Source organism: Megalops cyprinoides, chromosome 1 (assembly GCF_013368585.1).
Source record: "Megalops cyprinoides isolate fMegCyp1 chromosome 1, fMegCyp1.pri, whole genome shotgun sequence".
Classification (NCBI taxonomy): Eukaryota; Metazoa; Chordata; class Actinopteri; order Elopiformes; family Megalopidae; genus Megalops; species Megalops cyprinoides.
The window spans coordinates 15,138,476-15,149,661 of NC_050583.1; the positions used below are offsets into that span (position 1 = coordinate 15,138,476).

The following is an 11,186-nucleotide window of genomic DNA, read 5'->3' on the forward strand; positions in this document are numbered from 1 at the left end:
ACCTAACGACTATCCAGTATATTTACTTTGTTTTTACCGAAATGTATGTCGTTTGTTTTCTGTGTTAATGTTGCATCGGTACGTTGTGATAAATTCAATGTGCATAATGCACATTGAAATGAGGATCGACCTTACATAACGTTTAATAAATATTTACATCTACTTACACAGTCTTAATATATAAATTGGTATGAATTGTCCTATAATTTTAAATATCATAATAGTTTTCCTTTCGGATATCCAATAGCGTTGATTGCGTTCCTCATTAGGCTACATTATTATGAAACGTCAAAATATCCCAATATATATTCAGATTACCACCGTTCTATCCACTCATACTAACAGTAGCCTATAAGGTTAAACAGCTACTTGGCTTCATAAAAGATTTGAAATAGAGATATTATTAGGTTGCTGGAAACTGTAAGTACTTAAACTCTGAACAAACCAGAGACAGAGTTATGGGTGTATTTCAATAATTATTAGTGTTTACCACAACATATTCTCGTTATTCATTATTTTCATAACATCTTTTTATAATTACCATTTTCTATGAGATATGACAATATAATTAAATATTCAAAGACATCGTATAGACAAATATGAACGGTCATATTCAGCAAAGCCTATTCCGATTTTCCCAAGTTGATCCCCAGCTTTTAACAAAAAAAATTCAGTTAAATAGCTAAAAATATATTTAAAACAACATCAGTAAAGTGTTATTAACATCATTATGGTTATCATCATGATTATCGTGCCAATTCGAATTTGGTGAAATTGTTCGTCGTAGACGATGAAAACTACCTGACGCGTTCATTTTGGTTACATTATCTTAGGATCGTAATTCTCACTATTTCAGAATGCGTTGTTAAAGACAGAAAAATGCAATTAATTGGCATACTCCACACGTTGTGGCGCCAGTGATCACAGCTGAGGCATTGTCATCTTTTAATGTCCCAAATTTAGAAAACAAAATCGAAAAAGTTACCTAAAATAATTCCTGGATTTCTGGAAATAAACACGTATGACACACGAGAGGGCAGACAGTCAATTAAAAAGATATTTTCCCTGTATTTGTTCAGATACCCAGCTACCACAACTCGTTCAGTATTTGATGCTTTTTTCATTTCCTTTTCTTTAAAGGTCGTGTCAGTATTGTTCACGAGTAAAGATGTCATCCAAGTCAAAAGCTATTTTGCACTTTATTTCTTTACACGGCTTGAAAGAAAATCGTCATTTCAAATAAGAATGTTTCTCGTATTTTCACATTTTTATTATTGAAAAGCTTTGGATTATCTAAGATGTACAATTATTTCCGTAGGAGACAAGTCAGGGTCTCAAACTATCAAAGAGTATTTAAAGGGAACTGGAAGATTTATCCTGAAAGCAGCCTGTACAATGTCTTTGCTTCGAAGAAATCTTAGCCACTAGCGTTACCTGAACTGCAAAACCATAACTTCATTGTTGAAACACAAGTGAACTACGGATTACTGGCGTCGCCCAGCTGCTGTAGGAGTTTATTGGCCAGACTGCTGCACTGTATGGTATGCAGTTTCTGGTGCTCTTGCTGTAGGCTGAGAAGATGCGGAGAAGCCAGGGGATGAAGTACCGCTGTCGACAAGAAAGGCGAGTCGGGGAGCACGGTCGAAGAGACAGCGGTGCAGCGGGTCGTGCCGAGGGAGTCGAAGGCTGGAGATTGTGATGGGAGAAAAGCCTTGACACCGGCATGCGGGTTCCTGGAGAAAAGGGTCGAGAGCGCCGGCAATATGCTGCTAACAGGTGGGATGGTAGGAGCACAGGGCGAGCCTGAGTGGTGATCAATACCCATGTGGTACAACTCCAAGCTGGGCAGTGGCAAGCATGCTGCCCCTATCCCATAAGCACCATAGGTAAAGCTGGGCATCCCGCGAGGATCCAGCGGCGATTCCTTCAACATATCGAATCTAAAATGTTGCCGCTTGAAGCGCTTCCTTCTTCGCAGAAAGCTGCCGTTTTCAAACATGTCAGAGGACATGGGGTCTAACGTCCAGTAGTTTCCCTTCCCTGGGTTACCAGGCTCGCGGGGCATTTTGACAAAGCAATCGTTGAGAGACAGGTTGTGTCGGATGGAATTCTGCCAGGCCGGAAATTTCTCACGGTAGTAAGCAAAGCGGTGGCTGATAAAGTCGCATATCTCGCTCAGGGTGAGGCGTTTCTTCGGGCTCTGGAGAATGGCCATTGTGATCAGGGCAATGTACGAGTACGGGGGCTTCACCGAAGAGGCGCTTTTCCCCGCGGCAGGATTGCACTTTGGCGGAGAACTGTCATCATTCTTATGGGCGTCCTGCAGTTCTGGAGACGATGACGCGTTCACTCCCAGCTCTGATGCACCAGTCGCCCTAACCAAAGGTACAGTTAAAAAACGCGTCTTTCTAGTGTCCTTGTTAACGTCTCCCACCACGTCGATGTCGGGTTCGTCCATGGGTTCTGTGTCTAAAGTCATAATCCACAGATAGATCCAATGCCACCTGCGCCAGCAGGCAGGATAAGCGGCACAGATCTGACACGGACAGACGCTAACACACTACTTTTCGCTGTCCATTCACAAAAAAGTAATCAGCAACGCAAAGGGTGCACACTCCCCCACCCGCCAAGAAACTCATTATGAACGTATACTTCTTCAAAAAAAGTAAAGAAAGAAACAGACAATATTCTCTTACCAACTTAACATAAAATCTTTTTCTGTTCTATATATGCATTTTGGCGAGGAGGGAATGAACTTCAAAGCCAAATCACACGATGTCTTCCAAATACCCCAACAGCAACTGTAACGTAACATTTTGTAACTGCAAACCGTAGTAGATCAGGTGACTGTGATGTCATGATGTAGTTCGCAGTTCAGAGGACGTAGCCTATCGCAATTCCCCTGAAATGAAATACACGCGAAGAATACCGAAACAGTGTCTCCACCCGCGAAGGTTCTGGTAAATCCCTCCAAAAATAACTCACCTTACACTTCATGGTCTAATTTTTTTCATGTTGCTGTGTGATCATTTCAACGAACTGGGTGTTTTTTCCCCTGACAATTATACTGTTTTAATTGTCCCTAATTATTCCAGCGATGATCAGCGATGGAATTAAATGAAACAGAATTTAGTAGAATATTGTAACCAATTACCACCGGAGACAACAAAACTAATCAGCAATGCAACTTCGAACATAAACTTCTGAGCATAATTGATGAACCCAGACTAAACATGCATGTATGGTTTGTTTACGCATTTTGCTACGTCTAGGAAACCTGGAGCAAAATAAACATTTCTGAAGTGTTCAAACACATCGACTTTTGTCGTATTGACCATTTCTACAGCCATTTTTCTAAAATATACAAACCTTGACTTCCTGTCCCGAACCTCGGTGATAAAAGATGAGTTAATCATTTCCATTTTTTAAATTCATATTCATACATTTCTGTTACTACTCTAGAGTAAATAGGAAAAATCGTGTGAGGAAAAAAGGCCTTTGTATCACCTGGTCACTACACATTCTGACAGGTATTCAGTTTTTAACACCATGTTCACATGATTATTACATATGTATATTTTTCAGACAAGCTCATTAGTTTGGGTAAATGTGTTGTAGGTCAAAGCATACGAAATACATTTCAACACAGCCAATACATTTCAACTAATTTAATCTTATCATTTGAGATAGGTATTAAATTATATTTGCGTTATTTAATCACGTTTCTGGCTTACAATAATTTAATTTAGTGGAAAACAGTCACCCCACCCCTTCACAAAAAGAAAAAAAAGATTTTGTACTTCTGTATAGTTTTGATTTTTGATGTATAGTTTTGATTGAATTACTTTATGTATTGTCAGACCATTCTTAAGTTTCATATTAACTAAGCAAACAAAACAAACAAACAAAAACCAATGAAATCACGAGAGCCATACAGACTTAGTTATTTGAAAAAGGACAGACTTTTCTTGACCGTTAAAATGTGTAACTGTTATATCACACAATAAATACATTTCCTTATACAAACATAGTTTATTTCCCTTTATAATAAATAAACTAAAGCAAATGCCAATTTAACATCTGTTGCTGAAAATTTGATGTCCAACCGCTCTCTGCAATGAATCGCTTATTGTATGATTCTGTTCCGTGGAAACATCATGGCTTGTTCTGAGTTCACATAAAGCGCACCAGCTTTATTCAAAACGTCGTAATTGCTGCTGTTATTTGTGGCTATTTAAATTTAGCAGTTATCAGAGCAGCATCACACTCGACCATGTTTCAGGCTGAATGTTATACAGCAAGTACTTTTAAAGAGTTTAGCGTTATATGGGCTGCGGCTTGCAGTACTTCAATTTTTTTCCTTTTTTTTTTTGTTCCGAGGCACGAGTCGAGGATCACCCACGTTGTTGGTCCTCATTGTAGAGCGCGCTGAAGGACTGAGCGCAGCACAGATAGAGGAGAAAGTGATTGACAGGAAAATAAATCTTTCCAATTAGAACAGCAGCTATAGACAAACGGTTTTACAAAGTATTCCGGTTTCAGTACCTCCAGGTTTATAATATAGTCTATCTCAGTCTAGACTAGTAAACTACACTGAGACAAACTGACAAAGATTAACATTTGAATAGGCCTACATATACTGTAGTAACATTCATTACAGGTAACTGTCCATTCATTAGTAGTTAACTGTATTTGAGGAAATTAGTGATATGCTAGATTTAAACGCATAATTATAATAGTGAGGTAGGATATTAGAATAAATGAATAAATAATTTAAAAATAAGAAAATGCTAAAAATACTCACTTGCGAAGAGTTAAACAATCAGACAAGGTTTTAAGCATTAGCCGTCGGTGAGAGTATTTTATGTGACATTTTAGCCTAATAAATACGCTTCATTTATATAGATCTATGCAATAAAATACACAGAAAATGTCCCACGGAGCGAGGTAGGTGCAGATTGCTGCTGCTTTTGGATTAAAGAACAGCTTTCCGTTTGGCATTGTGTTATGCTGCCAGCATTGAACATGAAGTCGAATTGAACTTCGCTCATGTCAGAGTACACTTTTTCACAGTTTTTTTTTCAAGGCAACATATAAGCCTTGAAATTAATTCTAAAGATTAAAGATCCAGATTTCGAGCTGTCGAAAGCATTTGCGTTAAGGAGGGGGGGGGAGAGAGATGTGACGGGAGGGTACATTATTCATTTTAACTAAAGCCTCATTGTAACATGTTTGTGTTAAGTGATGGAGCCCTTCGCTGGGGATTCCCACATTTCCTGTCTATAATCGCGTTGATACCCCGAGGCAGAGCGGGCGACATGGATGGCGTGGGTGGGCTATGGCATTGGCAACGCTGCAGATGATTTCCCATGTGTATCACGCATGTCTTCTGATTGAAAACAGTCCCACCGGGGCGCGAGAATAGGAGTTGTATGGTTTCAATATCGGAACGGATAATAATGGAAATTTTCAATGAAATTGTCTTGTCCTTCGCTGGCAAGGGAATTCTTAACTTTTGTTTTACTTGTGAAAAAGGATTGATTAGTTCCTAAATAAAACTCTCCGCAGATTTATTGATTTATGTTTAAGGAAGTAGAAGTAAGAGTATTTTGCGATCTTATTAGCTCTAACAAGTAGGCTACACCACACCACTTTAAAACGCACACAAAACAAATTAACCGGACGGGGGAAACCAATAAAAACTGAAATAAACATCCATGGAAAAATTATTAATAATAATTTATAATGACATTGCAGCCATGTTCCCATTCACATTTTAGGTAGCCTGTGCTGGAGAACACAACCTGTAAAACTTTAATTTCCTTTAAAAGTATATGTTATTTTCCTCTCGGTCATTTCTTTGTCCCCTGAAGAGAAATCAGTCACGTTCCCTTGAAAATAGATAATTAACTCCTTATTCTTTATATACTATTAATGATAAATTATTTTAAACAGCAATTCAACGCCATCTCTTTGTAATAATGTGAATTAAATGGAGTTGTTCAGAGACACTGCAGGTGGCATTATACTCTTCTAAAACCAAGCTCCCCTTCTTTGGTTGTTTTGTCTCTCATTTTGTCTGCCTTTGTCAATTCACATGTAAGCATTATCCAAACCACCACAGGATCCATTTACAAAACTATGACCAGTAGGGCAATTTTCTCTCTTTGGCACCCTGCAGACACCTTGGGTAGCTTTGAAATGAGCCTCATCTCCAGTTCTACATGGAGAAATTAAACGTAATACATGTAATTGCAACATTTAACAAAACCACAGAGAGGTGCCTTGGCACCAGTTCTCCGACTGATTACTTTTTACTTTCAAAGACAAACCCCAAACCCTTTTGCTAACACACAAAAATAGATGTTGACCTCTTTGGCTCTATTATTGGGTGAAGTGAAAGCACAATTTCCAAAGAGAAAAATTTTGCCACTGTGTGGCCAAAACATGTATTGCACATGTAGCATAATACAGTTTGAGGATGTCGGCCTTGTAGCGAGGATAATTTGTGCAATATAGAGGAGACATGTAGAAAGAATTATGATAAGCACATTAAGCTTCATGAATGACAGCTATGTTGTTTGGAAATTACTCATAAAATGCAAACAAGGTTTAACATTTGAATTTTCACACACACATGCACACACACAAAGACAAAGCTTATCCTTATAAAATATTTGGGGTGTTGTTTGAGGTTACTGATCTCAATCAATTCTTAATAGTCAGCCTTTAAGAGTTTCTAACCAGATTTTAATGAACATCAACATGTCAAGACCTCATGTACAGATAACAGCAAAAATGTAAATGAAATGAGTCAAGGTCAAAAACCAATAATACAGCAACAAATCATTTTTGTTTGTCCAGCAACAAAGAATAACCACAAAGACAATGTCAACACTAATATCTGAATACTTATCTTTTATAATAATTTGTAAGTAGAAAGGGTAAGCACTGCAGGGCCTGTAGACAAACATCGGTGCGCTAATGATTCAACTCTGCATGAAACACAATATCTCAGTGTGATAAACAACTGGAAAAATACTGCTTAGATTGCTTCATCATACGCGTCACCCTTTTTTTTAATGTGCAACTTGAGAAGTACTGTATTACACGCAAGATCCCAGTGCTTGCAACACTAACAGTACTTACCATAACAGGAAAAGAAAAACAGAAAGACAAACTGTCTTACATATGCAGAGCCGAGCACACTGTGGAGTCTCTTTCCTCTTTACCAGCTGGTGAGCTTGCGGTGAGAAGTTGCCAGCCTCAGCGCGTCTCCACACTTGTGGCACTTCAAATTTGAATTGCTCTCTTTCCTGGGGATGTTCCAGCACTGAAAACACCTGATACGGTACTTCTTATACCTGTGGACAGGTGTGGAGGAGGGGGACAGGAGTTATGGATGTGACACAAAGAACCAGCTCACTACAAAACTGACAGTTCAGTTTGACTAGGGTGGATACCTATTAGAGAGATTAATGGTGTAAATGGTGTTTAAACATGGATAAATAGGTCTGTTTAGGGTATCATAACTGTTATTACTGTCAGCCGATAATAAAAATTTCCAAAAATGTAAAAAAAAAATGAGAATGAGAGAAAATGAGAGAGATAATAGCATCCTATTTTTTAAAATGGCAACTAAGGCCCGGATTTTACACAACAGCAATATGCAGTAGACAGTGAGTAACACATTTAGACAAGTTTTCATTTCTTTTTTTTCTGACACATTACAAGTTCCGCAGTCACAGAAATTCCTAGTGAAATGTTGCGCAAAAATTAAACATTACATTGGCAAAGGAATGCTCCTTTAATTTATGGATGATGGGTATTGTGGTCACTGTAAATTAAATCTGTTTTCCATTTTCTAAGTGCTCCATTTTCCAAATATTATCAACACAGGATGTATTACTGTCTTTTTAAAGGGCTGTTTTGACGGGAGATGGAACACAAGATGGAAAATGCAAACAAGGCGGAAAGAGCCTTTTGAGAATTCCTGAATTATGGCACACTTGTTTACTCAAGACCATTTATTTTTACATCACTCACCTTATTCCACAGGCATTACATAATGGAGTCCCATCCTCGGCATCCCGCCACAGAGGGGTCTTCTTCGTATTGCAGGAGGCACACACTTTGTTCTCTGAACAAAACAAAACGGGGGGGGGGGGACTCACATCAAATCACTGACTCACACAGGTTATTACCAATGACCTGAAAATTAAAAAAAAAGGATTCAAGCATTATATCTATTCCAAAAAATATGCATTTATAACGGAACATCAAGATCCCATTGTTTGCTGCTCAAGTTCGCATCTTGCATCCAACTCCTAAGTGGATCAGTGAGCAACGTGCTGCTGAGGTCTTGAGAGCAGGCTGAACCCCAAAAGCCCATGCTCCAAACCAGCCATGTCATCTGCCAGCAATGACCAGGAGCCCACAGTGGGAGGCCAGATTGGTTTTCTTCTTCAGAGGATAGCAGTGAGTAAGTAGGCCAGAGATTCCTTGTCTTACCACTCCCAGGCACCCTGCGATTTGTCAGATGATATCAGTGGAGTTGCGACTATTCGCCAACTGGCAGAAACTTCACTAGTGATGCGAGAAATAGCTGATGGCTGCACGCGAGTGTATCGGATTGCGTCCACAGACACACGGAGGACTGCAATCATCTCACTTCAGCAGCCCTGCACTACTGCGGAGTGATGCAAACCGAATGCTGAGCGAGACGTTTACATTTTACCGTCAATTCCAAACAGGGTTGCACAGAGGAAAAATAACTTTATAAAAGATTGAGGAACTGAATACATTTACCTTCACAATGACATGAGAGCCCTGAAACCACGGACTGAACCCTTCGTGTTTAAAATTAAACTCTACATTAAACTTTACATGCCATTTTGATCTTTTTTTTGTTTTCTTCTGGCTACTGCCTTAATTGCACTGTCATCTGAAACTGTTTTCATGCTGAAAGTATCAGGAGCGTAATCCTTTGTGTGCTTGTGCTGCACTTTATTGATCCCGGTTGAGAAGCTCCCCAAACTTTGTTTTATCCCGCAAGCCTTCAGCGAGGACTGCAGTAACCCCCGCAGTTCTGCTCCGCTGCCAAGGCCCTGTCTGCTAAAGAGGCTTTACTCACTGGAGAGGCCGGAGCAGTCGCTCTCCTCCTCCGAGCTGCTGCTCTTCAAACAGCTCACCAGGGACCGGGGCCTGCTGCGTCTCTCCCTCCGGCGGCCTTTCAGGAGCTCTGCGCTGGAGGAACACGGAACATGAGCCGAGCCAGCACGCCCCTCAGTACTGAACGGCAACTCATAGAATGACAGTCAAATGTGAAATGTCTGGATGGAAAGTATGCAACCAACACTCGGCGTTCTGAGGACAAAAAAAATGCACACTGATTTCAGTCATAAGTCACTCCGTGAATGGAATTCATGAATTAATGGAGGAGGACAACAGAATGTATGTGGAGGATATGCTTGAAAAAGGGTGCCAATAAGCTTGTTCGTCTTTTAATGTAGACATGTAATAAATTCTCAAATGTCTGCATAACGGTAAGCCTTCTGTGAACAAACCAGGCAAGCAAGTCTTCTTAGGACTTTTGAATGTGTGAAACAGATTTCCACTCCATAGTGGGAATCATAGGTAACTCCATACACACAAAAAGTCTAGGAATGTCTGTTACTAAGTGCACCCCCCCCCCCCCCCCCCTCCAGTGTTCTGGAAGAATGTGCAGGTTACCTGTAATTTGAGGTAATGAGCAGGCGACACTGGTCCCTGCTGTCATTGAGCTCTGCGTGCATGTGGAAGGTTACCCCCTGGAAGTCAGGGTCACTAAGGTCAGCACTACGGGTCGGGTGACTCTGCTTCCTGGGCATCCTGCCTCGCCCCTTCACATCTGAGGCGGGGTGAGCTGGCCTCAGCTGTGGTTGTTGCTCACCCGTATTACCCACACAGCTTCCACAAGACTCAGGAGATAGGGCCGATGTGCCCTCATTAGGGGCTGGCTTTGAGGTCCCTGCATTAGGGTCACTGTTTGATTTGTGTGACAGTGCTTGTGGACAGCATTGGGGCTGCACGTCTTCAGAAGATTCAAAGGAGGGAATCACGTTTAAGTTGTAGTCCACTTTCACATCTGGATCTGAAATGCGGCTGGCCGTAACGTCAGAGCTTGAGGATACAATTTTTTCAGCTTTAGTGGTGACACTGCACCCCAGCTTCTGACTCTCTTGGTGGACCAGAGATGCTAGTAAATTCAGGCTTGGCTCTGACAGGGGTGCACAGTATTTGCTAGACAAACATTTTTCTTTCCCCTCTGAGCTTGGCAAGGTTAATATTTCTCTGCCTTGGAGGCCATCTTCATTTTCTTTGCTTTCAGAGGAAATATTTCTGAGATAGCAGATGTCCTCTGCCTCTGTGTCTGCAAGCCGTACCAAACCAGTATGCTTCTTATCATTCCCATATGCATTCAACCTACTATTTCCACCATCTGTCATTGTAGGGGTCTGTGACAGAGCAAGGGTGTCTTCAAGCATACTTTTACTGCATTGTGGAGACACAATCACAACTGAGTCCCCACTACCTTCCTCTACAAACCCTGCTCGGTCTCCCCTAGAAAAGGGCCTCAAAGCTTCAAAATCCCTCTTTGCTTTCTTACCATGCTGTGGGACAGCATGGCTGGTGTTACCCTCCATAAATCCTGACAGCTCCCCACTGTGGCCTGTGGATTTTGACTTCTTGAAGGAACAGCCTCTATCCTCAAAGGCAGGGGCAGCTGCCACCGAATTCATTTCCACATCCTTCCCATCCACCGGACAAAGAAGCCTCTCACACTGTAGGTTGATCAGACTCATAACCTCCCAAGGGCTACTGCTGGGCTGACTATGCATGACGGAGAAGGAGCCTGTGTAGCTCTTCTGGGGCTCTGAATCAAGCTGGCAATAGCTGTTAAAGTGACTGGTAGAGGCATACCTGGCCGAATCAGAGCACTGCTTGTGCCATTCATTCTGTTCTCCTGACCAAATCCCATTCAAAGCTCTAGATTCCAAGCAGTCCTGCTTGGGAGGGGAGGCAAGCTTGGTAGCTTCCTGAAGAAGATAGAGAATGACAGACTGGGGTACTTGGTGATCCTGGATATCCTGTTCATTTTTGGTGCCTTTTCTGAAAGCATTTGACATCTCTGAGCCTGTGTTCAT

The 11,186-nt window shown here is 41.0% G+C and overlaps 2 protein-coding genes across 2 annotated transcripts; both read right to left on the reverse strand.

The window, feature by feature from the left end:
• Positions 1-1,477: 1,477 nt before the first annotated feature.
• Positions 1,478-2,532, reverse strand: LOC118775228 (forkhead box protein D2-like). The gene has a single exon (XM_036525079.1). The coding sequence runs from the start codon at positions 2,477-2,479 to the stop codon at positions 1,478-1,480; it is 1,002 nt and encodes a 333-aa protein (XP_036380972.1). The 5' UTR covers positions 2,480-2,532.
• A 4,696-nt stretch (positions 2,533-7,228) lies between these two features.
• On the reverse strand, positions 7,229-11,186 carry zglp1 (zinc finger GATA like protein 1). The gene is made up of 6 exons (XM_036525207.1): positions 11,056-11,186; positions 10,649-10,977; positions 9,733-9,889; positions 9,134-9,246; positions 8,047-8,140; positions 7,229-7,364 (listed from the first exon to the last, which is right to left on the reverse strand). Exons 1-6 carry the CDS (start codon positions 11,184-11,186, stop codon positions 7,229-7,231), a joined length of 960 nt encoding a protein of 319 aa, XP_036381100.1.

Excerpts from the sequence above, each read along its gene's own strand:
- LOC118775228 (XM_036525079.1), bottom strand. The coding sequence starts at position 2,479 with ATGACTTTAGACACAGAACCCATGGACGAACCCGACATCGACGTGGTG.
- zglp1 (XM_036525207.1), bottom strand. The coding sequence starts at position 11,186 with ATGAACACAGGCTCAGAGATGTCAAATGCTTTCAGAAAAGGCACCAAA. Across the intron at positions 9,890-10,648 it reads CCATGCTGTCCCACAGCATG|ATGTGAAGGGGCGAGGCAGG; the intron begins GTAAGAAAGCAA and ends ACCCCGCCTCAG. Across the intron at positions 8,141-9,133 it reads CGACTGCTCCGGCCTCTCCA|AGAACAAAGTGTGTGCCTCC; the intron begins GTGAGTAAAGCC and ends TGTTTTGTTCAG.